The sequence below is a fragment of the Limanda limanda genome, chromosome 16, assembly GCF_963576545.1.
Source record: "Limanda limanda chromosome 16, fLimLim1.1, whole genome shotgun sequence".
NCBI lineage: Eukaryota > Metazoa > Chordata > Actinopteri > Pleuronectiformes > Pleuronectidae > Limanda > Limanda limanda.
Window position 1 is genome coordinate 6736541 of NC_083651.1, and position 27242 is coordinate 6763782.

General features: G+C 40.9%; 1 protein-coding gene across 1 annotated transcript; it reads left to right on the top strand.

Moving 5' to 3' along the window:
* The first annotated feature begins 14270 nt into the window (after positions 1-14270).
* Positions 14271-26833, top strand: ttll4 (tubulin tyrosine ligase-like family, member 4). Its single transcript, XM_061089205.1, has 21 exons — positions 14271-14477; positions 15382-16611; positions 17868-18351; positions 18726-18900; positions 19002-19078; positions 19183-19246; positions 21162-21280; positions 22133-22243; positions 22480-22556; positions 22669-22863; positions 22997-23079; positions 23198-23326; positions 23414-23536; positions 24297-24395; positions 24873-25007; positions 25088-25222; positions 25411-25507; positions 25660-25870; positions 25983-26050; positions 26157-26227; positions 26308-26833. The coding sequence occupies exons 2-21, from the start codon at positions 15991-15993 to the stop codon at positions 26495-26497; spliced, it is 3264 nt and encodes a 1087-aa protein (XP_060945188.1). The 5' UTR covers positions 14271-14477; positions 15382-15990; the 3' UTR covers positions 26498-26833.
* The last annotated feature ends 409 nt before the right edge of the window (positions 26834-27242 follow it).

Sequence of the window (27242 nt, forward strand, 5' to 3'; positions counted from 1 at the left end):
GATTGTTTTGGTCAAAACATCCTGAATGGGTTGAAAGTTACTGTTTGGGGGAAACACTATATCAGCAGCCTGAGGGTCCTAAAGAGACGGGGACAGATGGAGAGAATGTGTCGTTAGCCATAAAAACCAATGTAACAACAACTGAATCAGTGATGCACATTAAAAATGTGTGTTTATGTTGGTTTTGTAACTTTTTGGAAAAAGTCACACGTGGTAATATTATGTATTACAGTTCAATTAAATTATCAGTTAGTTCATATCTTTAGTGGAGCTGCCCTCAGCTTCATTTTAAAGCTCAGCTCTTTGTTTAGTTGTCCGGCCCAAATCTTTACGACAATCACTGCTGAGTTTTCTGTCCCAGCAGGCAGCAAAAACAACGACAGGGTTTTCTTTGAACATAGCGGAGCATTTAGCAGCTACAGATCCAGATGTTATTCTCAGCAGTCGTCAGAGACTGAAAAAACAGAGCTGAAGAAGAGTGAATATTTCAGTCATCAGAACTCTATATGCAAATTATAATGTTGCTCGCCGGCTTGAAGTGTAAATAAGTAAATCAAAAGAAAAAAAAATTGAGCTTGTAGTTCATCATCTTTTAAAGCCTAATTGGAATTTTCATCGAAATAAACCAACTAAATCAAGTCGTTTTCTCCTTCAGGTTATTACAAGTGTTGATGAAGTGATCCTTTTTGACTATTAGCCCTTGTGTCGCTGTGTTCATCAGCCAGAGCTCCCAACATGCTTTGCTGCACCCTAACACTTTCCTGTTTTGGTTTATACACTACTGCTGCTTTCAGACCTGCAATGAACTTTACACATTTTACTGAAATTATCCGGAGCAAGTCTTATGCTCTTGACAATTTCCGGAGCTTTACCTGCCAACCACACTGTACACTGAATACAGCAGAACAATGTCTGACAAATTCACAGCGAGCGCGGTGGAGGTGACACAAGAGAAATCCAAATAACTCAGGATGACAAAGATGAGGAGAAAATAGTAAACAAAGAACACACAGACGAAGACTTCAACTTGGAAAGTAAGCAAAAACACTGTGCTTTCAGAAGATAATATGCAAATTATACGTATCTAACATTGACAATAAATAAGGTTTATGAAATAAAGTGTTGACTTAATGCGGCTAAATTCAGAATATGTTTGTAAAAATTTTTTTAGGATTTATGACTTTATTCAGTCTAACTTAATCAGAAATTACTGCTTCCATGGTTGTGCGTTATTCAGACAATTGATTTAAACAGGTTAGAATTGGAATATTAGTTTCCAGGTATACCAATATTCCAATAATATCTAATGAAAAGACATTAGACATAAGTCTAATGTCTTTTCTTTTTCTGACCCTAACCCTATTAATACAGTGTTTACACGTAAAATCATGGAACAAGTCCAACTATCCTTCTGTATTTCCTTATAAAGTAAGGTTCACATCAAAGTTGTTCCTGTGTTGATAACATCTTGACAATAACTCATCATCGTCAGGACGGTGCTTCAAAGTTGAAAACTGAACAAATGAATCTCTGATACAGCACTGCTTTCTAAAAGTTTTTTTATTGACTAGATTTTGTGATGCTGCATGCAACTAGAAACATTTCAGCTAAATTTCATCTCGTATTCTGTACAGATCATTACACAAACTGTGAATATGCACATGTCGACTCGTTGGACGAGGTTTCGTTTCAAAAATGTTGCAAGGCAAACTGGAAAGTTCAACCTCTGTCGCTTGAATAAACAAATCTCTATAATAAAATCAGTACAATGAGGAAACATCAGTATGAAACACAGTGGGGAGGGAAGGAGATGCACTCTGGACTGTGGATCATGATCTGTGTGGTTACTGCGAGGAAAACAAATACATGGCAGGAGGAAATGCACAGAGAAAAATCACAAGATCCAGCAAAGCCAGCACGTACGTTGTAAGTGTAGAGATGGGTTAATGTTAAAGCTTGTGCATGTTTCATGTGATGGACCACACACACACATACACTTACATGTCTTTATTAAAATGCCATAGACAGTCTGCGTAGCAGCGAGGGCAGTCTCAGTGCTTCATATCTTAATCATGATCGCTGCTAACCAATCTCCTTGTCTGTCATTTCCCGTCTCTCTCGGCCCATCTTGCTGTCCTTCCTCATGAAAACTCCTTCACCTCTACATATAAAAAAAAGTTAACCTCCTGACGTCAGACACTCTGGTATTAAGGCGTAAAAGCCAGATTTTTCTGGAGTGCTGGCCATCATTATTTCATTATGGCATAAGTTTATTTGTCAATTCTGTTTCGGAAATTGGGGACTTATCGAATTATCGACTTGTAAGAAAGTAGCTACAAATACTCACTTCTCATATAAACTGGGGATATGTGAAAACCTTATGTGGTTGTCACAGCGCCGTTGATTGACATTGCAAATGATTGAAAAAGTTTTATTCGGTAGACTCTCCTCTCCAGAAAAATGTGTGAATATCAATTCATATGGACACTCTTGCTTACTCTTTCAGGATATTTTTGTTTTTTTAGATATAAATCCAGTGAAAAGACCAAAATCAACCATAACTTGGAAGTATCGTCTATAAATCAATGACCCACACTGTCACATGCTGCCTCATTACGATGAACACAGGCGCCATCAACTTCGACGACGTCAAAGCTACCAAAAGTGAAGCCAAAATGTCTCAATCGCCCCCTGGTGGCTGGCTGCATTATGGGTCATAAACTCTGCCTCCTCCATGTAAGCAGATGGGACGTGAACCAAACTTAAAAGTCAACTATATTTTTCTCTAAGATGGTTTCTGTCTAAGTGTTACGTTTGGATTATATTTGTTATTCAATGATATAAAAGTGGGCCCTTGCTACCATGTCTCCATCCCTCAATCTCTATTTATAGTCTATGTGTACTCAGTCCTGTCGCCACAAATACTCAAACATGTTTAAAATGTGTTTTCATCCACAGGTGAAACTTATTCCTTCTTCATGCATGATTGTTTGAGTGATGTTTGCTGAAAACTTCAGAGTCCAACTGTTTCAGGGATGATTGCCACAAAATAGAAGGGAACTTGAAATGTTTTGATGGACACAATAATGCACTAATGGCTTTGTTTTTTTTCATGATAACAATATAGAATCATATTTTAAATATACTGAATAAACATCAGGGGAGTGAGGGAAAAAAATACTGTGAATTCTGAGATAAAAATATCACTGTTGGTGTTGGAAGTATTAGTTTGACCAGTGAAGAATTTAGTCAGTTTGTGAAATAAAAACCCAAAATACACACAACACATGGATTGAAAAGTCATTTTACGCTTCAGTGTTTCGTCCCTTTTGCTGTCTATTACAAATTAATTCCAGCATCTTATTTTAACTTTAATGGGGAGAAGGAGATAATAAAGTGGATAAAGATAATGAAAAGAAGACAAAAAGAAATGTCTGAAAAAGCAACAGAGGAAGGGGAAAAGATGGAGGCAGCTGAGCGAAGTAAGAAATGCAAGGAAGGAAAGGAAGGAAAGAAGGAGACGAGAAGGAGGTTAGAGAAGAGAGGGACGGTGGCAGACAAAAGGTAAAGCAAAGGACAAAATGAAGGAAAAGAAGGAAGAAGTGATAAATGTCGTAAAGATTAAAATAGAGGCGGATGATTGGCTCTGACATGTTAAAGTGCAGAGGAGATGTGGCGTACACACACACTAACACAAACACAAACGCACACGCAAAAACACACTGACCCGAGCGTAAGCTAGCAATAGTCTCCAAGCGTGGTTGTCCTCTTGCTGAACTCACACACACACATACACCCACACAAACACACCCACACAACATGGCGTTCAGGACCCTCCCATTGGGATGAGCTGTCATCGCCATGGTTACAGTCTTCGAGTTCAGAGTTAGGACACACACACTTCAGTGTCCACAAAGCACACTGCAACTTAAGTCCTAAGTCAACACCCACACCGCAAACACCTTGTGTGAGTCCTGTGAGTGTGTGTGTGTGTGTTTGTTTGTATGTGTGTGTGTGTGTGTGTGTGTGTGTGTGTGTGTGTGTGTGTGTGTGTGTGTGTGTGTGTGTGTGTGTGTGTGTGTGTGTGTGTGTGTCCATAATAAATCTCTCTTTCTCTCTTTCTCTCTCTCTCTCTCTCTCTCTCTCTCCTGGTCAGTCTCAGTGTCTCTCTCTCTCAGTTGGTCCGCCTGTGTTTCTGGTGCCACAGCGCGGTCGGTAGGTTCTGGCAGCCCTGGTATTCTCGTCGCATCTCGGCGTCAGTCAGCGGCGGTGTGGCGTTGCAGGGGGCGCCCGCCAGGGTCACGTTCAAAAGGCCGGCCCATGGCTCCAGCAAATGAGATATCCCTGCAGCCTGAATGCATCATGAGTGGACGAGGTCAGGAGATCATTTAGAAGAGTGACGAGACATATTAAACTTAACGGGAAACAAATAAATTACCTTCCCCAGGTGGTCCAGCAGGCAGATTGCAGGGTTGATGTAGGACCAGCTGCCGTCCTCCGAGCCCGTGTTCACCCTCTGGTTTTGGTGGTTGTGGGTTTGCCTGGGCTGCTTTGGGATCAGGACCACGTTGTGGTGTTTCTGGGACCCTCGCAGCCTCTTGGACAGAACGCCACTGTAGCTCTGATCCACAAAGAGTAGGACGCGAGTGGCCCTGCAGCCGGCCAGGTCGGCCAGCAGCTCATTGACAGAGTATCGCTCCTTCAGATCAGCCTGGAAAGGGAATGGAATGAAAAGTAGACTTGGGTGGGTTGTCCAATATAAATCTTCAAAGGGTTTTTCTTTGACTTCCTGATCTACCAGCACTGAATGCAGCCATACACACATAGCACCAATTGGTATAGATGAGTTTGATGATTGTTGTGCATCTACTGGGTTTCACAAAAAAGTTTCTGTGACTCCACTTCCTCCCGCTATCCAGAAATGAAGCTAAAATGTTCCAATATAAATGCTGGCATCTTGCGCAAGCGTCTGATAACAGCTTTCAAATACCTTGCCCAACATGGAGCTCTCTGATCTGACATATTAACAGAATAAATTATTAATAACTGAAATTCCATCGATGACCTACCAGCCTATCGTCAAAGATGAGCTCATATGCTCATTTTCAGAAAATGTAACGACAGAAATTCTGTTGTCTGGCAGGTCCTGTGTGTGTTTGTGTGTGTGTGCGTGTGCGTGTGCATGTGTGTGCGTGCGTGTGTGTGTGTGTGTGCGTGGAGTCATCTTTATCAGGCTGATAGTGGCTCCCATGTAGTCCAACAAATCATTCTTTCCTAAACTGTGTACTGTCTTTCTTACAATGCCGTTGAGGTTGGCGTCCCACAGCAGCATGGTGCCATCGTTGCGTGTTGGCGAGTTCAGGTAAAGAACCAGTGTGTCGGCGCAGTGTTGCTTCCTGCAGACGTACGACACGTGGTTACGAATCACCGCTTTCTCTGTTGCCGGGTACACGCCCTCTATGTCCTCTGAAGGGGGGGAAATAAATACATATTGTGACTTACACAAATCTCAAAGCAAGAGGAGTAAATATCTTGAGTTCACATTTGGTCCAGAAGTTTCAGTCTCAGCTGATTCAATTAATGGCTAACTTCTCAGAAACATGAACACTTGAACAAACATTGGTGTCTATAAAATGACAGAAGCCATCTTTGAGAAATTCGTAAATACTTTAACTGTTCACTAACATGGAGGAGGCAAGGTTTATCACTTATACTGCATGCAGCCACAAGGGGGCAATCGAGACATTTTGGCTTCACTGTTGGAAAGCTATCATGTTGTCAACCTTTTAAAGTTAACAGTTTATGTTCTGCATATTGAAAACTTTTCTTTTGATACTTCATGCAATACGTTTTCTAGTTTTGTACCTTTACTTACAGACAAAGTGAACTTCTAAATGCAGGATGTTTAAGAGTATTTTTATACCTCATACCAACTATACTTTAATACATTTTTTGAATTCTTCCTCCATCGTTAGTGTTTTTTTCGTGTGTAACCGAGACGATGATGAGATTTTAGAATCGTCGTACCAGGAAGTTGTCCACTGCTGGCAAAGAAGGTCTTGATGTGATCTTTAAGGAAGCCATTGTTCCGGAGCATGTTATAGAACCTCTGAAGATTTTCAACGTGATGCTGGAACGTCATCTGTTGCTGCCAGCCACCTGCCCACACACACACACACACACACACACACACACACACACACACCAACAAACCACACAGGTCATTTTCCCCGACATGGAGCATTACACTCTAATAGCAACAGGAAAGTCATCACTGTTATAAATCAATGTTGAACAAAAACTTTTAAGATGTGGCAATGTTTCTATTTATCAGTTTTACAAACCAAAATAACTCATAGATTTATGGAGAGATGGTGGTTTGGGTTAAACAAACGACTGAGTCATACCCGATATGAGCACGGCGTGGTCACAGGTCTGGTAGAGCCGGCAGGAGAGGTGAGTGGCGAGCGGCTGCTGGTGGCAGCGGCGAGTGTTTTTATTCAGCTCGCAGCTGGAGACAGGCAAACTTGGAGAGCCCATCGGCAGCGGCTGAGGACACCTCGCAAACTCTGTGTGGTCTGGGAGGCAGGAATAAAAAAGGATCATCTTCACAGAAAATGCACAAGTGTTTGTCTCGGAAACAACTTCTAAAAGAACATTTAACACATTTCCTGAACTTAAGACCATTTGCTTGGAACACAACCAACCATTAAGGACAACCTCATCCCCAAATATTTGTAGCATTTCGGAGGAGGGTTTTTGGTCTTATCCTGAGGATTGTCTGTGTTTTTTTTCCTATAAGCTTTTCTCACGACTGCCAGGTTGCTAGCAGAGGCTGCAGGTGTGGGTGGTCCTGGCAGAATGTGCATTTCACTCAGAAAGCCTCCCACCAGGAAAAGTGAAGCCAACGGAATGCCACTAAAGCTATAAAATGCAGGTGGATTTTAACAATCCCCTTCACTGCGGTTCGTTTAGTTTTTTCTTTTTCTACACGTAATCCTTGGAAAACCAACTTTCCGTGACATGCATGAAACGTAAACTGTTAAATGTTGGATGAACAACGACGTTGGTTAATCCCCTGACTTTTTTATCAAGGACCAACACTTACATCTGTGGTCTTGAGTGAAATGTTATTGGTTTTGATGATTTCCTGATGATTTCTCTATTGAGTCAAATCCTTCATGTGTTCCATCTTCCTTTCAACCTGTGTCAGTACTGAATTCCTCACCCACACATCTAAGTCTCTGTGTTCGGTTGCTGTCTCCAACCCCGACAACCAGTGGCAGGAAGTGGACTTCACAGAGCCCTCCGACAGTCCGCTCTACCAGCCGGCCGCCACCACTTGTGCTGATACTGCTGCCACGCAGGACCCCACCTGCCAGCCGGCTGTGTCCGTTACCCATGAGCCTCTCTGGCCCGGCTTGCCGACGCTTCAGCTGGTTCTGACAACGACCCTTCAGAGCCAGAGTCAAACACTCGTCACCTGAAGACACAGAGAGCGACAAGAGTTTGAAAAGAAGGTGATGGATACAGTTTTTATCAGATTTGTTGACATTTTACAGATCCTCCCAATGCATAAGGAGTTTGACCTCTTTCTTTTTGGCTTTAAGATATTCGAAAACAAACCCACTGACAATTAGACTCTTTTATTTCTGTTGCTGTTGAAAGTCTGAAACTTTATATAGAACTGCATTTTACTTGATTGTATTGGTCTTATATCATTATATTATCATTTATATCTTTTAAATTGATGGTAACAGTTTTTTATCTACTATTTTTCGTTTTTTACAAATACTTTTTTATTTTCGATCCAAGCCAATCCCAGCTGATATTTCGAGCGAGAGGTGGGTTACACCCTTGAAACATATATTTTTTTATAAATGTCCTTGTCCGCATCTTATCTTATCTTGGTGATCCTTAGGGGCCTTGCCACAGTTGCTTTGTGGGCCGTCTAACAGATTCATTTTGCCATGATCAGCATGGCTAGAGTTAAGAAATAAAATCATACATAGCATAAATAACCCAAAGCTCTATCCTGCTTTTGATTACACTTCTCTCTCCACCTCCCATGCCCTCTGTCATTTATCTCCTTCAATCCGCGAGCTTCTAATTCATCTCACTTTTTCTCCTCTGTGTACTTAACACCCCCTTTCCCCTACTCCATCTCTCCTACTCCCTCCACTCTTCTCAAGGTTAAATTAGGTCTAAAGAAAGTTTTGCTCTTAAAGACGTTATTCTATCTCCATCGACGGGACCCAGCAAGGGGCCCGTGCTCCATGTGCGTGTGTATGAATAATTGACCGATGTGTGTTCGTGTAACAAGAAGCAAATTCACCTCAACATCTGGCCCCAACCTCTCTCACAGCAGGAGGTCAGTGACTTTCACTTCAACACACGATGATTTTACAGAACTTGTGAGGACCGGTGAAGAACACATTGACTTCCTGTCCCATTAGACCGTTTCTACATGAATGAAGCACTTTGGAGACTTCTACTCTCGCTTTTGGCCTTTTATCCACATTGAAGCGGGCGTTTATATTTCAGAAACACTGAGGTTTAATAATTTCACAAATGTTTGAAATACTCTCTTATTCCTTTTAAAATAACATTTTCTTGTTTATGCTGGGGACATTCCTCAATAAAGTTGCTTAAACTGACATATCTTCTTTTCTGATCAGATGATTTACAGAGCACTTAATTGGGATTTAACAAACTCCCAGGAAAAACATTACATCTTCAGTATATAATACATATTTAATATAATATTTAAAATAATAACATTATATAAAATAATATAAACATATTTAAGCACATACTTAAATAAAGATGGACAACATGACACTAGCTCCTAATTAAAGCAATGTCTTGATTACCTGCCTGGTGCCTGGCTGCAATATTGGTTATAAAATGTCAGTCACACGACTCACGTTCAAACGTTTATTGCAGCATTAGAACAGGTATAGTGTTTGACGTCTAGGCTCCAACTTAATCACTCCCCCGTATGATTACACAGGAATGATGGGAGTGATGAGCAAATACTTGTATCCCCCCTTCGGAGCCTACAGGTGGATGCTGGGGTGGAAGCAACTGGTACCAATACTGCAGAAGCAGTGCGAGCAAAGGGGATGATGGGAAATGTATCTCTGCTTAAATAGACCACCTGATAATATGTCACATGATGTATTCCACATGATTGGAGCAGCGCAGCTCGAGTTGGCTGCCTGAACTAGCTCACAGGCCTCGCTCCATTATAACAGAGTGAAACATCATGATTGACTGCTGGGAGTCACTCGCGATTGGTCGAGCACATGTATGGGCGGGACCTTGATAAAGTGGCCTCATCCTCCGATCACTACTGCAAAGCCTCTGGTTTCAAATTACATATTCGGCGCAAGATGGGGCAGCGTTCATGTCCATCTTGGTGTTATTTCCAGATAGTGGAAGAAGTAGTGACCTGTTTTCCATCTTTACTTACAGTCTGGGAGGAGAGGACATGGTTCTCTTAAACTAAAAGGAAATTAAACTTGGGCTGAATTTTCATATTGTCCGTCTAAACATAATATAACCAAAACTGGAAGTGATGAACAACCAAAAATATTCCCACCTTGCAAATGTCCTTACTTTTAATCTTTAACTCAAGTAGGTTACCATAAATAGAAAATGCAAACACAGACACAGGTGTAGCTGTGGGCACAAAGTGCTGAAGTCTGGTCGAACGCCCTCTGAGCAGGAAAATGTCCTGCATCACACAATGAGCTATAAATGGGACCACGCCAACCAACTTGTCTCTACTGCTCCAGTTAAAGGCAAAACCAACACAGTCAATACAGCAATCGTTCATAGAAATAATTACAATCAATGAAAACATCAAACGGCCTCTAAATCTCCACAGCGATTTAATCATCTAGTTTTAAGGCACTTACATGTTTATTCCATGTGGTATAGTACTTGATATTCTTTGGTTAAGATTAGTGTGTTTATGTGAATTATCTAGATAATACTGTATTTAGTGGTATAAGTAGTCGTTTGGGACATTTGAAATCACATAATCTGAATAAAAAACGATATTTAGTACAGATTATTACTATTTACAATGTAAACCGTAATGGGCCAAGAAAAGAACCCTGCGGAACTCCATTATTATTGCTTCTGCTACTTTTTAAACTGTCTTCTATCTGCTATTACCACTACGACTAGAACTCTTTCACAAGTACTGCTACCACTGTTAGGTTTAACCACGACTACATGATACTGTTTATACTATTTGTTGTGCATTCAAGAAAAAAAACGTATACTCAGTTATGTTTAGTTGATAAATGCTTTGATTATAGACTATACGCATTAATTTAGGCAAAATTTTGATCAATGATTGAGCATCTCCAAAACGTCTGATTGTTTAGAGTACATTGCACAAATTAAATCAGACAGACTCACCCAGGTAAATGCCGTCCAGGTGGGAGCATCTCTTCTTTGTCATGTTCATGTCCAAGTAGAAGAGGACCACAGGATGTCCAAAGTTTTCCCCGGGGCTCGGATCCAGCACCAGGACGGCATCGTGGGCCATGGATCCAGGAAAAGGCTGCTGCTGCCTGTAGGGACCGTCCCCTCCATTCGGCATCTGACTGACCCCGAAACCTCCTCGAGGTTTGGAGCTCACTGTCCCACCCGAGGAGTCCGGCAGGATGGCCACAACTTTGTTTGAGGAACCTGGAAGATTTTGGAACAGCAGACTTCTCATAGTAACAAAAAAATGAAGTGTAATGATCCATTTATTAGAGAAATTATAAAACTTACGACTATTGATATTAAATACTATTAATTGGAATTTGAAGTTTGCCTGAGGTCACGGTGTCTTTAGTGTTTACAGGAATCATAGAGTGATACTTAATTTGAAACAGTGCATATGGGTAAAATTATTATTTTAAACATAATATAGTGGCCATATTCATTTAAAGTTGAATAAATTCTGTAAAGTAAAAAATAATGAAAAATTATCACTTAAGGACATTTTACATTATTTGGTTTTGTATACATTTGTTGATATTATATTTTTATTTATTTAAAATGACTGTATTTCCATTTTCTAATAATTTAACATATGTGCAGATTGTATGTTTTATTTAAATACATCTTGACAGCTTAACCCATTTTGTTGTTTATCACATTAATATTGATTCTAATATTCAGACCAACACACATAAATTGTCTTTTCACATATAAGTGATCTAATTTTGTATTTGAGCAACTTTGTTATTCAAGTTGCAAACAGAAAATGTAAACACTTGTTTCTTTTTCAGTTTGTGCACATAATAAGGACCATTTATCAGTGAACTACTTTTATTCTAAGACAATTAAAACCTTAATCCTAGTCAATAAATTATTCTCTTTATTTGCTTCATAATCAGCGAGATTTTATTGTATTTTCTTTTTTCGAACTGTCTGACTCATACATTTGCTCAGTGGTTTATTCCATATAAAGTGCCACAAACATCATATGATTCTCACACAAAATAAAAAAACAATGTTTAAACACTGTGGTGATAAATGACCTTTGACCTCTGTACCTGCGTTTGTGCGTGGCTCCGACACGTAAACGGCCACGGCAGATGGCGGCAGGTGGGTGAGCTGCCTGCACTCGGCTTCGGAGAGTGAGGACACGCGGAGGCACCGGTCCAGCTGGTCCCACTGCAGAGACTGGAGGCCGGAGCGGACCCAGCGCTCCAGCCGGCCTGGGGACATCACGCTGCCTGGGGAGGCCCTGAAGGAAACATGGAGGCTGAGGATGCTGAGCGGAGCAGCGAGAAGCAGCAGGAGCCTCATTCTCACACCAGGGATCTACTTGTTCTTTTGCGTCTGATATTTTCACTTGTGATTATTCCTCCTCAGTTCCTCTACTTTCAATTCGTCCTTGTTTTGTTCTTCACTCTTGGTTATTCCTTTCTCCCTTTTTCCTGTTCCTTCTTGAGTACTCCTTTTCTTCTCTGTATCTGCTCTGAACCTCCTGGTCCTCTTTTTTCCTCTTATATCCCCAGATGTTCCTCTTTTCCTCTGTATCCTATTAGTTCTTCACTTTTGTCTCTTCAGTTGAGATTTTTGTTCCTTAAGCTTTTCCTGTTTTTGTGTCCAGTTGTTTTCTTCCAGAATAATATATTAAAATATATTTTTTTCCTTTACTTTTCACGCTCTTCCCTCTTTATCTGGACATGAGAGGGTGAAGTTGTCACAAACGTTGGTCTATGACATCAGAAAATGTCTCCTTTTTTCTGACTTTGAAATGAGAAGAAAACCGGTTATTCTGTTTCTATTTTCTTCATTAAATTTACTTTTCTTTGCACCTGAGTGGATGCAACATAACTCAGAATCCTCTTCGGGTTCGATCTGACAATGTAAAACCTGTTTCCCTTTTTTTCTCACTTCACTTGTTTTTCTTTATTCCTCTTTTCTTCTGGACTTCAGATCACGGTAATACATCCAACACTCCCAAAGGCAACACTTTTTTTGTTGATGTTCTTTCCTTCTTCTCTTTCTTCTTTATTCCTCCCTCAGTGGAGAAGGGTTTATTCTGGAGCAGCTTCAGGCTCTGTGTTGGTTTGGGAGGCAATAGATCATCCTGAAGAAAGAAGAAAAAAGTTGGTCCTGGTGATCAGATCCTCTTCTGTCGTTCTTTTCTTCTCTTCCTTTTTGTGGGACTAGTCTTAAAGACTCTTTGCTCTCAGTGACACTTGAGATCAGAGCGTCCACATCCACCAGGACGGAGACCACTCCTGCTGCTCAGCTTCAGTCTGCTTGCCCTGCTCTCTTTATCTGTCTGACTCTCTCTCTCTCTCTCTCTCTCTCTCTCTCTCTCTCTCTCTCTCTCTCTCTCTCTCTCTCTCTCTCTCTCTCTCTCTCTCTCTCTCTCTCTTTCTCTCTCTATCTCTCTCTCTCTCTCTCTCTCTCTCTCTCTCTCTCTCTCTCTCACGAACAGACACTTTCCTCTCTCTCTTCCTCTAGCTCTGACATGCCAGAGGTAAAGGAGAAGGGATGATATGAGGAGAGAAAAGAGTTTTTGCAACAGATGAGAAAAAAATAGGGAATGATGAGGGAAGGAAGGAGGAGAGCAGAGCAGAGGAGAAGAGAAGAGATGAGGGAAGAATAGACAACAGTGATGGAAGAGGAAGGAACATGAGAGAAGGATCAGGATAAAAAGGAGAGAGAGAAAGGATGAAAAAGTGGGAGGAGTGAAAAAAAGGTTGGAAAGGCAGAAAAAAGGAAAGGAAGTGAGGGAAAGTTAGAAGAAACCCTACACAAGATAGGAAAAGCGGTAGGGAAACAAATAGGGAAAGAGAGAGAATGGGAGAATATGAAAGGCAAGGAAGAATATGAGGAAAAGTGGGAAGTAGAGAGGAAAGGAAATAGGGAGGAAGAGGGGAGGGGAGAACAAATGTGGATGACAAAAGTGAGGATGGGGAAAGGAAGTAATAGGAAACAGAAGCAATAAGAAAAAATATGAAAATGAGGGGGGAATGATAGAAGTACAGAGGGAAGGAATCTGGGAAATGGAGGGAAGAAGGGAGAAGAGGAAAGGATAGGATAGGAAAGTGTGCGAATGGACAGGAGAAGGGTAAGAGGGGGGACATAAGGAGGTGAGTGATGAAGGACAGGAGGTAGGGCTTCTCTAGTGTGTCCTCTAGTGATGAAATATGGGATGTACAAGTTTCTCTGGTCCATCAGAATAAACTGCTGCTGACACAGATTTCACTCGCAGAGAAGGTTATTTTTATTTTACAGGTACTTTGGTCCCTGGGAGTTTTATTTGGACTGAATTAGTGAAGACAAATAAAATGACTTAAAAGCACCAAAGTACTGAAATTAAACAATGATTTAATTTGTCTGTTTTCTGGAGAAGCTCTCCTCATATTCTGTGTTACAGTTGTGCTACAATTAGACATGATCATGTCTGATTAAGATAATGAAATATTCATAAAGTTGCCTTTGACTCTTAGCTTTTATATATCTCTGATATAAATCAAGATAGATGATAGAGGATTACTTTCCACCAGAACCTTCTTGATTTGTAAAACATGTCTATTTGTCGTCGTTGGGCTTCAAATAAGTCGTTGAAATTACACCATGTGAAAAGTTTATACATATTTATATGTATATACTTGTGCAGTAGCACTTGTTGACCGGTGGGGGCGCGGTGATGCAGCAGCTCACGGAAACGTGGACTTCAATAGACGATCTTTGGCCGGGACGTGTCACTCTGATATTTCGGTTTCTGTCTGCGATGTAAGAATCTGTCGCTGCTCGATAAACCGAACATGTCAGAGATGAAGAAGAGATGAAGAAGCTGTGAATGATTTGTATTCCACCGGTTTCAACCCGGTGTTTTATCACCGACACCGGGGCCGCGCAGACACCGGGGGAGACACCGGGGGACAGTGTTTGTGTTGTCTGGGTCGCTGTTGCGAAGCTAATGCTAACCGGAGCCTCAGGTAACTGCTAGCTAAACTAACAGTAGCTGTGAGAATGGCACAACTGTGGTCAGAGAATAGACTGCTTTAAAAGTCAAGTCTCCTCTTGGGCTAATGTTTTTGTTTTTAAAGGATTACAACCGAGCTGTTTGCTAAAGTTAGCCGGTTAGCCGGAGCTAAGCTAAGCGGCGTGTCTGACACATGTGAGAGCTCACCTCTGTCTGACAGCAGCGAAAACACATTAAAGTCACTAATATTATAATAATATCAATATATATATTATATTTACTTAAGTGACACAGGTGAACTAACTCATCGTGTGCTCTTAACTGTTCAGTGTGTTTCCTTTTTGTAACTGTGCTAAAATTATGTTTTTAACTATTTTAGTTTGATGTTTTGATTGTTGTCTTCATGTAAAATCCTATAATGATGAATAATGACACCTTTTTATCTAATGATTATTTGAAAATGTTTTTTTTAATATCAGTTGATTGATTGATTGATTGAAAAACAGTTCACTATTTTGTATGGATATATAATGATAATTGTTATACTATTATTTCTTTTAAGTTTAGAGACAGATGTTGTTCAAATCACAACGCATAAGTATTATATAAGTATGTATTGTACTGTTTGTTATGTTACTATTGAGTCTAAAATTCAGTAACCTGAAACCTGTTAATTGAGGTAGAGGTCAGTAACCTGAATTTTAGGTCTGAAAAGGTCTTTGAAAACTACAAACGTGGAACTGATAGGAGATCTTCTTAAACACTCAGTCAGAATTGATCGCAGTTCACTCAGATGTCTTTTATAAAGTTTACATAGTCTTAATTAATCTTGGTGAAAGCTGCAGAACTCCTCACATTGTTCCATGGCCCCAGCACAACGATCCTCTCAAATTCACTGTGATTGTCTTCTTGTTTAGTTTCCACAGAGACAGCTGACAGTTCAAGCAACTGAGGAGGATGACGTGAGCACTCAATAGACTCTGCTCTCTACCCTCAGGCCCGGAACCTTGATGTGAGAGTCACATTTCATCCCTGAGGTAGTTAAGAAGAACCAACTTCTGGCTCATAAATGAATGACACCAAGACTACTTGAAACAGCCTCGGCCTTATGTCAAACTCTGAGTGTGACTGTCAGAGTGGGAACCAATTTTTCCTCAGGATAAAAAATAAAACCTCATGTGCTTGCCTGTCAGAGCTGCACGAGTAGGCTCATACCACTGCTTTGGAGTCCGGCTAAACTGCCGTCACTGCATCTGTGGTGGCAGTTATGTGTGCTGTTGGTCAGGATTTGTCGAGAACTTGTAGTCCATCTACAGCAACCAACAGAAAATGTAAAACTCCATTCAGCTGGAGCTGACATCTGAGAAGTAACTCACTGAAGAACCAGTCACTGAGCGAGGAGCAACCAGGAGGGCTTCTCCACCTCAAACTCATTTAGTATCAACTTGACTGTTATTTCCCACCCAGGACTCTAACCCGAGAACTCAGCCCTTCAGAAATAACCACGTCTTTGTTTTGACGGTGCCATGCCCACCAATCAGTCCTCCCCCTGGGGTGGGGGAAAGCTACGCACTTGCTCTAATGCAGACAGTTCCACCACCACAACAACCCTTGCCAAGACAGTTGTGGCCACTAAGGTGCCTTTTGGTCAGACCTCTCTCGAGCTCTCCAGACGTAAAGACCAAGCCAAACCTTCATCTTCTCATGTTGCCTCCTCTGCATCCCCTCTGAGACAGACAACAGCTGCCCCTTCTGAGAACGGGGACAGATATAAAACCAACACCCAGAGCCAATTCACCGCTGTGCCACCCCGGTCTCCAACCCTGCCACAACTACTTAATGGTATACAGATTCCAAGCCAGGTACTTGCCGCAGGACAAAAGCAGGCTGGCTGTAGCCTCACAGGGACCAATGCTTCCTCCTCCATGTATAAGCACGAATGTCAGGTTGGATTTAACGGTCAGCTGTCGGATGCTATACAGAAATCTACATCGCTCCAAACCTCTCAACATGAAAATGGCATATCGATGAGCCAACATCAGGCTGCATCCAGAGATGCACCGCTGGGATCGGAGCCACTTTTGTCTGCTTGCCATCAAGACCTGTTCATAAGAGGACAGTCCATCCTGCAAACAAACAAGTCCATGGTGAGAATTGATGTTTCATAGCTGCAAGCCTTTAAAAACGATACCTCACTCCACTAAGTCTGATCTTTAATATTCAGGAAATACGGTGCTTGTTGTGATCGTGAGAATTTAAAAAAGGCTTACTTTAGGTTTGAGGTTAATTTGTAGCTCCTGCTGAACGTTAAGAATTATATTGGACACCTGCATCTGGGCAACCCATAGAATGTGATGGAGGCTGTATATGATGTAACAGAAAATGCCAAACTAGATAAGAGGTAAGTAATAATCTGCAGTTCATCATTCAATCACAGGTTTTAATGGAATTAATGAAAATAAACCAAGGCACTTTTTCCATAGCCAAGATTGACAATGAACCTAGTAACGGCACACTGGCCTTCTTCAGTTTATATGGCCTGTATGTTACAGATGTATTTTTCATTAGCCACACGATCAAATTTGTAAAAAAAAAAAAAAAATATCACCCCTGCACCGTAAATCTTATCAAGCGTGTTTATATAATATGTTTACTGTCAGATGATACATCATCATGTCATGGATTTAAAAGTTTTATACAATATTCATTCATTATTTTTTGGCCCGGAGCACTGAACATTGTGAGGCCCTATTGAAACTGTAAGAATTATTATTATTTTTTTTTAAATTATTTTTCAGGCAAATTAATTGGCTTTTTCAGGGCTTTAACATGCTCAAATTGTTACCAAAGTTTGCAGCAAATTAGAAAGTGGTGAAAATGTACGTATTTTGGAGTAATTTCAAATGGGTGTGGCAAAATGGCTCAACATCGCCCCCTGGAACGCGTTCACAGTGACAGATCTTCACTAAATTCTTTCACATTTTTACTTTGATGAACTTGTCTCAGGGGTTTCATCAGATCAACCTCAAATTGAGTTGAGTGTCATCGAAACAAGATGGATATAAAAAATAACTCAAGTATCTCTTTTTCGTCACACGGTTTGACAAAACACGTGGTTCTGTATCTCGGACATAAATGGACCATGAATCCTATGATGACAAACTACTGCATTATCAGCATCAAAGGATTCAACAAGCCCTCAAATTCTCATCAAAGCATGTGCTCGGGACCATTATTATTATTATCATAAAAAGGATAAATATTATTTTGCATGTGTCCCTTTGATTTAAATTTCTGTTTACTATTTATTTATTTTTTCCTATTATCATTTTTATTTATATTCTTTTTCAGGCAAATGAATGGGCTTTGTGATGGCTTTAATCGTCTGGTTTTGTCTCCCCAGCTTGAGGCTGCAGACTGTTCCTCTTCACCCTCAATGCCTCCTCTATGCCTTGCTCTATGTGAACATCAGGGGGCAACATTGGAAAACGATGCCTCCAGCCTTGATAAAACAACATTAGAAATAAGAACCACAACAAGAGAAAAGACGACAGGAAGATGCCATTCTGCAAAACTGCAAACAAAACCCAGTCCGACACAAAACGGTTACACAGTAATTGACTCAAACAATCAATTGCTTGTAAGCGGTGGTCCTCCTGCAGGTTTGTCAGCAACAACAAGCCGTAAGCCTCAATCTTTTGCATCACTAGACGTGAATAAACAGCCCCCAGAAAGCCAATATGCACCAGGAAGCTCCCTGACCTCATGCATAGGACACGGCCCTCCAGAGATCAGAACCTCTCCAAATGACCTCATGCCAAATGTGCTCAGTGCCAATGTCAGTGCCATGCAGGAGAAGCCGCCCACGCTGCCGCACGTCACCCCAGGTAATCAGAATGATTCGGTTATTGAAACTTTTGGATGATAGATCAGTAGATTGTATTGTCATTTGATGTACATCTTGAGAGCCAAGAATGTGGAAAAAATTATGGAACGACATAAATGTCCTAAACAAAATGTTATCTCTGCGATACGTGCACATCTCACTATATTCTTGTAAGAATGGTCCTATGTTCTCTATATATTTTAGTTTTGGCTTCATCATAATGGGGGAAAGGTGTGTGATTGTTAAGGTGCAAATAATGGCACATTTAGGCATATGAAAGATCATCAACTTTCAGTTTTATTTAATTCAAATCATTAAAGCATGACACCAGAAATGGTCAGAAACTGTGAGAATGTGTTGCTGCTCCTCTCGTAGCTGTGGCCTCTCCTGCAGGAACCTTGGTGGGTTCTATGACCACTCAGATCTCAGCAATCCATCTAACGAAGCAGGGACAGCCTGTCTCCATGTCATCTTCCTGTCCATCCCCTTCTTCTTCCTCCTCGCCCTCGCCAATAGAGGAGTGTGAAGTAGAAGAGACTCACCTATCGGGGTGAGAAATGGCTGATTCCTTCTCAATCAAACAGTGTAGTTCACTTATTGACCCTTAACATTCTCAATCTGAAGATTTCACCTTCTGTTAACTGTTTCCAGAGTGGAGTGTGTTATGCAGGTGGATGGAGTTGAGGAGGAGCTGCCTGATGAGCTGGAAAATGCCTGTAGGGACGACGGTAAGAAAACACAGTATAACTCTTCATTGTACTACAGCTTATTCAGGCGGTAATCAATACAGTTTAAAACAATGTTTTTTGTATTTTTTTCTTTCTATCATCAGATGATTCAGACTGTTCGTCCATCAGTGACGCTTCTTCTACGCCATCCAGTGGCCCTTCTTCTGGGTGAGACACACTGTGTAACCACACACACACATACCTGCACAGCTAAATCATTTCTGTTCACATTTAATAAAACTGAGCATATCTGTTCTATTTCTGTTCTAATACAAAACCCCATGACAGAGAATTTTTGGCAGTTTTTTTATTTCGTCTTACAAAGCGTTATTTTTTCTTTCCAAATTCAACCAAATGATAAGATCAAATTCACGACTTTCAAAGTTGTTGATATGATTATTTTATTGTCTTCATGGGGAAATCTGCTTTGGGCACTGTCCCGCCTGCAAATAATCAATGTGCAGTTCACATTACACGACTTGCTGTCTTGTGAGTCTACTGTCATGAGTTTATGCTACATGACTGCCTTGTAATGGGGTCACACACTACATCAGGGGTCACCAACCGGAGGACTCCGGTCAAAATACAGACCGCGAGAGGTTTCCACCAGGTCCCCGACTCTTCTTCACTCAAAACAAAAAAAAAAAGGCGGCCTAGTTTGATATTTAAGAGACTTTTAATCAGGCATTTTTACCCCAGCCCAGGGGGGTTTTCTGGTCCTATGTGTTGCTATCACACACTGTGTAGGTTGCTAGGTTTATGCGGTAGGGATTGTCGAAAATGTACGGTTACTGTTATTTGTCAAGTGTCACAGGCAGGCACATCAGTGCAGTTCTTTGAGAGGTAGGGAGGAAACACTTCTGTGAGGACATCTTAGGTATCACAGCACTTACCATCTACCAGAGGAGGTTACATCTCTATTGATTAAATAAATGTAGGCCTATGTAAATTCCAAATATTGTGCTGTTTGATACTGCTAGAAATCTACTCTGTGTCAGCAAGCCTCTCAAATTAGCAGCTTTGGTAAGTAAATATATGCATAAATACGCATCTTTTCTGCAATGTTTATACTGTGAAATAGAATTTTTCATATTGGAAAAGACAAAAGAGATACAGATGTGTCGGTAAAAGGCTCATATCAGTATTATCAGTCAGCCAATAACCCAAAAAAGTTCTCTGACTAGTAAAACGTTGGGGCTCTACAAATATCCTACTTTCAAAATGAGTTTATGAGGTACTGATGCAAGTTTGGCTCAAGCCTTCCTGTGGTTTCATCATGGCCGTAAAAAACCAAGATACACAGTTCATTTTCTTCCTTCGCTAACTTACACACCTGAAAATGTTCTTTCCTCGCAGCGCCCAACATCGAAGCCTGCTTTCTAATTGATCTCCAAAAATATTCATCGGTCAGAGAATCTTTGTGTGTCTCTGCCTTTATCTCTCAGTGCATTGTTAAAAATGTCCTGAAAGCAGCAGAGCGTGGTGGAAAGGTCCGCAGCATTGTGTGTCACATTGTTCTCCACTGTGATGGCCTCAACAGTAGAACTCCCCACCAAAGTCTCGGAGCCGATTCTCTGCTAAAACAGCCTGGATAGGGAGCGCTATTCACTCTGGTTCTTTTTGTTGTTATTTGTTTTTTAACTCCAACCTGCTGATTTGTTTATGTGTTCATTTACATACACCACCACACCACAACCTTTTCTGTAAGCCACAGCTCCTGCAGAGTTATAGTATAGAGAGAAGTTGGTCTGGTCTGGCTGTAATGCCTTTATGTACCTGTCAGTGGTGGAAGGATTTTACTTACAAGAACTGGAAGAGGAGATTATCATCCCCCATCATCATCTCTTTTTTCCTTCCTTCCTTTCTTTATGACTGTCATGTGAGTGTTTTTATTAACTTGTCTTTTAATTGAGTGTTATTGTCACGTGACTTTAAAAATATTGTGTTAAAAGAATGCAGTATCATTTATTTTGTTATCTAAACAGAATTGTTTTCTTTATGATAATAGTAGATCTTTTTTGAAAAATGTTATTATCATGACCTGATTATTATTGTATGTATTCTCCCTTTTTCTGTCTTTCAGTATTGAGGAGCCAATGTCATCGGCAGCGGAGGATGTTCGAGAAGAGCGACCAGCGCTGGTTCCCAGTCTGTTCCCCCTCATCGCTTCAACACTTTACTTCAGCACTGCCAGTGAGAAAGGTCAGGACACTGTTGTTTTCTGTTGTATAAAACACCGGAGGTTAAGAGGTTAAGTTAAGCTCAAACAGTCATTTAAACACCTGTCAAGGGGACAATAGAAACAATCTAAGCTACGTATTTGATATATATGTCTGTGTAAGTGCTTTTAAGGTGTGATTATGACATGTTATATGCATGTTATATAGAGAATGATGGAATATTTGTTATCAGAGCTGCTTTTTATCAAAAATCGTAAAATATCATCCAACTGATTTGGATTTTGGGAGTCAAAACTGATATTGGGCAGTAAAAGATTTCTGAAATGTATTTATTTATTATGTCAATCATTCCTAAAATGTCATCAAACCCTTATGACAAATAATGATACTTTTTATAATAATTTTACAGTTTATCCATAAACTTTATCATAAATATCTATTGAAAAAAAGGATACGCAAATGAAAAGTCATGTATAGGTAAGTTAAATTAAGAACATCAAATTGTTTTGAATATAAAATGCAAATCTTTCCAGCTTGTTTATTCTGTTTCATTAAAGCCGATACCAATATGTATGTGAAAGTCTCATATAGGACAATTTATCAACGACTGATAAACCGTTCTGCTGTTGTGTGTTGAATGTTTGTGAATTAATTGAAAAGCAGAAACAGAAGTTTATCATATTTTACAGCATTTCTTTTATGTAAATGTTATTGTTTTTTAAATGTACTAAATGATTTTAGTGCTGCATATTTCCAGTACGTGTAAAAATGCATCAAAGTGTGTGAATATGTGTCATATCTTCAGCCTGTGACTTTTATTTGTAGAAAGATATGTCAATAAAATAGTTACAACTTTGTGTTGTGTGCTCTGCAGTGGAACTGCTGCCTGTGGAACAAAGACGACTGTTAAAATGGAAGATGAGCACCGTCACTCCGAATGTGGTCAAACATACCATCGCCAGGTCGCACTTCAAAGTCACAAAGAGTAAGTTGGTGTGTGTGTGTGAGAGTGACAGTTGCTGCACATATTTCAGAATCCATCATACAGAGACAGAGTGACATTATCAAAATATAATCTGGCATCTGCCAGATGCAATCATTAAGATTAGATTGAGAACTTTGGGAGGCAGACAAAAGCAGCAGTTATAAAACTCAAACTTTGCACTGCAGATATAGAGTAAGAGGAAGCTGTGATGTGATGATTGTCTGTTGTTCATGTAGAAAGCCATGACTGGCTGGGCTGCTGGGGACACCACATGAAGTCTCCTGGTTTCAAGGCCCTTGGAGAACACCAAAAGGTGAGAAACTGTGAATCTGATCCAAGCTTGTGTATCTAGAAAGCCACAACTTAAAGAAAGGTGAAATTATCTTTTTGATCTTTGTAACACATGTGTTTTGTTCGTGTCCTAGTTGAACCACTTCCCAGGGACCTTTCAGATTGGCAGGAAGGACCGACTGTGGAGGAACCTCTCCAAGATGAAGGGGCGCTTTGGGAAACAGGAGTTCAGCTTTTTTCCCCGCACCTTCATTCTTCCTCAGGACATCCGACAGCTCCGCAAGGCCTGGGAGGAAGGAGTCTCCCGGCAGAAATGGATCATCAAACCTGTATGTTCTTCCAGTAAATATTCATTTTGTTAGTGTACTCTTTAATGAGCTAGTTTTGACCATGATGCGTACAATATCTTGAATTTTAAGCCAATATATGTAGTTCATCTTTTGATTCTATTTTTTATAATAGCCTGCATCAGCCAGAGGAATAGGTATCCAGGTCATCCACAAATGGAGCCAGATGCCACGTAAGAGACCACTACTAGTTCAGAAGTAAGTAGTCCAGATGTGAGCACCACTGGTTTGGATCAGAGACCCTTTCCCAGGACCTGCTACATTTCTCATCACTCATTTGTGTTGAAACTCCATTAATGTTGCTGTGTTTTTGCAGATACCTTCACAAGCCCTACCTCATCAGTGGCAACAAGTTTGACTTGAGGATCTACGTCTACGTGACATCCTACGACCCGCTCAGGATTTACATCTTCACCGACGGGCTGGTTCGATTCGCCAGCTGCAAGTCAGTTTTCCCCACAGCCTCCACAAAGACAAGTCAATGTACAGGATCTGAGCTGAGGTAACACCTCTGTCCTCTTCCCTCTTGTAGGTATTCGTCTTCCATGAAGACTCTGAGTAACAAGTTCATGCACCTGACCAACTACAGCGTCAACAAGAAAAACTCTGAATACCAGACAAACAGCGATGACAAGGCCTGCCAGGGACACAAATGGTAACAGAGAGGTGTTTAGGTTTGAGGTTACATACACACAACTACATTACAGTTTGAAAACTAACCATTGCTTCTACATTCACGCCTGCTGTCCACACTACCCTGGAGTTTTTGAGCGCTGAAAGTTTTTCTAACACATCCTATTCCACCTCGATGTCGCTCCAAGAAAATAAATCCCTGCTCTTACTTTGAACCATTGTTTATCTTTCGTAGATTTTTGGAACTTGAGTAACCAACTGCAGCCAAGGCACTTCCTGTCTCCCCCACATGACCAGTGAACGAAAATGTTAAAATGTTTTTAGTTGTGTTAGCATGGACATTATTTCTGATGAGCTAAATTGGCTGTGTAGACTAATATCCTTTTTAAATTCACAACGCTGCTTTAAAATGAAGATGTTGAGGTAGCCTGAATGAAAGGGAGCATGGAGCTAGGGAAAGGGTTTATTAGAAGAAGTGAAAGTAGAGAACAAGTGAGGATTTAGGACACAGTCTGACTGAATAAAGCATAAACAACACTTGGTGGTTGAACTGTTTGAAGGGAGGGATTTATTTATTATATTGCATTCTGTTAATTTGGGTCTTTCCAAAGAGTTTAAAAAACCGACAATTATAATTCTACCTGAAAATATCTTTGGTCGGAGAAGCTGTTTTGTAAAAGTGACACTCCAACCTGCTCCACATCTTGGTTACTAACACACTGAAGTGTTTTCTTTCTCGGGTCGTAGATTCACTCTTAACAAACCCTGTTTTGTGTTTTCAGGGCTTTGAAGGCCTTGTGGAAGTTTCTCGGCTCTAAGGGAGTCAACACCACTTTGATTTGGGAGAAGATTAAAGACATCGTGATCAAAACCATCATCGCGTAAGTTTCACTCATTTAGTCATCAGGTGTTGGAGGTTATCGAGTAGATTTAAAATGATTTAAATGTTTTTTAAAAACCTGTAACCAACACCATCATTGAGATCATTTGGATTTAGGGAATCAACAGGTTCTGTATCTTAAATTTTATTATCTTTTTTTTTATTCCTCCTTGCCGGCTACAGCCATTGGCATTATGTATTTGGTGTGTGCGTGTCCATCACCATGTACGTTGTTTTGTTGGCTCAGCTTTAAGACCTAATTCAATTATTGGCAGAGGTATGTGCTCTTCCAAGTGATATTGAAGTGAGCTACAGCTGATCATCCACTCCCTCCTATATGAAACTTTGGGGGAACATGAAATTAGCTCAGTTTTGCATTTTGCATGAAATGAGGTGACGTCTGACTGGAGACGGGCAAATGATGAAATAATAATGATGATGAAATGAGCCCTCCGTCTTCTGTGGGTTGGTTTTTCAGGTCAGAACCGTACGTCAACAGCCTGCTGAAGTTGAACGTTAAAACGTCGTACAGCTGCCACGAGCTGTTTGGCTTCGACATCATGCTGGATGAGAACCTCAAACCCTGGATCCTTGAAGTTAACATATCACCCAGGTAATACGCACGCACACACACAAAATCACATGCAGGTGTTCAAACCACATTTTTTAACTTTCGTCATGTTTCTGGTCCAGCCTCCACTCCAACACAGCACTGGATGTTGCCATCAAAGGTCAGATGATCAGAGATCTCCTGAACCTGGCCGGCTATCATGTTCCACAAAAAGATGTGGTCGCCCCCTGCAGCTCCGCCTCTAGCTCCACCAGCAGGTAGGGAGGAGGTTCTACTTCTCAGAAGTTTAGGTAGGGTTCACACCTACATCGTTCGACTGAATGGAAACTAAGCAGAGATAGTTTAGGAACAACTAGTGAAATTCAATGTACAGCCTCAGAAATTACCTTATTGTTTAACTAACCCTCCTCTGTGTGTGTGTGTGTGTGTGTGTGTGCGTTTGAAGTTTGTGTGAAGGGTTGAGGGAGAGGACCAAACCAGACCTGTTCACCGATGAGAAGGTTAAACGGGCATATTACCTCACAGAGCGCTACGCCGACCAGGTAAGCAAATTGTGAATTTACATTAAGACAATATACGTTGAATCACAGGTACAAAAAAATCATTGCATTCAATTTATTTCACAACTTTGAAAGGTTTATTGAAATTGCAACAATAGAAGCTCTGTGCTCAGGTTTCCTCTCTTCTCTGTCAGGACTTCCTCTCCACAGTGTTGGATGTCTTGACTCCAGACGACATTCGCGTGCTGGCAGAGAGTGAAGACGAGCTGAACCGCCGGGGTGAGTTCGAGCGAGTTTTCCCAAAACCGTCATCGTCCCGCTACCTCCGCTTCTTCGAGAATCCGAGATACCTCAACATCCTGCTGGATCAGTGGGAACGGAAATACTCAAGCAACAGGACAAAAGGTACTTTTGTGTGTGTCTCTCCTCACTTTGCTCTAAAGATGGAATAACACACAGAGGAGGAGGAGAAATGCTAAAACTGTGTCAAGTTTTGAATTCTCTGTTGTGTGTTCAGGGATCAGCCTGCTGCAGACTCTCTGTCAGAAAGGAGTCCATCTGGGAACCACCGACCCTGCGCATATAGTAAGTAACTGTGGGAAGACTGAATTAATATGAATAAATGGTGATATTTTTATAATCGGAAAGTTGTTGGCTTGATTTAAAATGTTTAATACATCTGTTTTTGTAGTGGTCCAAGAGTAGCTACATCTCCAGCATTGAACCTCACAGACAAGACCTCGTCAGCCCATCCAGATCCAGGTACAGTCACACAACAGAACAACAATAGACAACACAGTATAGACCGACTCTCTAAAGGTTCCTTCCTTCCTTTTCTCCAGGGTTGTTGTGAGCCATCATCACCACTTAGATCATGATGACAATGATGACGCTTCGGACAGGGAAGTCACTTGCGTCTCCAGTCTTCCTGTTTCGCCCAGTCCTGGATCCAGTGTCACCAGCAGTGCCTGCACAAGCCCTCAGCCCAGTCCCACCCAGAGCCTGCTGCCACACCAGTTCGCCTCGCTCTGACCATCCAGTTTGCCAACATGACGCTCAGGGTCATATTTAGCCTCATCCCTTTCCTAAGCACCCTTTTAATTCACGTCTAATGGCACTTAAAAACTGTTGCTCTAGATGAGAAATGTACTCAGAAGTTTGATGCCCAGTCTTAACAAACACTAGAAGGGAGTGAATTTTGGTTTTGAACAGAATTGAAGTGAAGCGTTACAGAACAAGATACTAATATGATTTTGGGAAAGATGCAGCTTTTTGAAGTATTTCAGTGCTTAAGTCATGTGTTGCAGCGTATCCATTCTAGTCTTAAAATACTGAAACATCAGTGAAAATAAAACACCTACAGAAATACACCAGTGTTTTTTTTGTTTTTTTAGCCTTATAAGTTTAAATGATGTATGCCCATCAAACTCTAGAGTTCTTCCAAACCTCTGAGCAGCTTCAGTTAATTTCTTTGAGTATAAAATCATCCCGCAGAAACTTGAACCATGCACGTGACACATGATTGTCCGTCATGGTCACATTTACAATAAAACATGACGATTCAGTACAAACTTTCAAAAGGAGTCGGCAGCGTTACCGTTGCAATGAGATCTCTGTTAGAACCTGGCGCAGTCGACACAACACCATTTTGCAAGGCCATTTAAAATCGAGAAGTAAGTTCTGCTGTTGTCTTGTGACAGAGAATGAAAGTGTTTTAATCCATCATGCCATATCTAAGGATAAGTCTTAAATCCCTGTGATGTTTTGCTGAAACCTC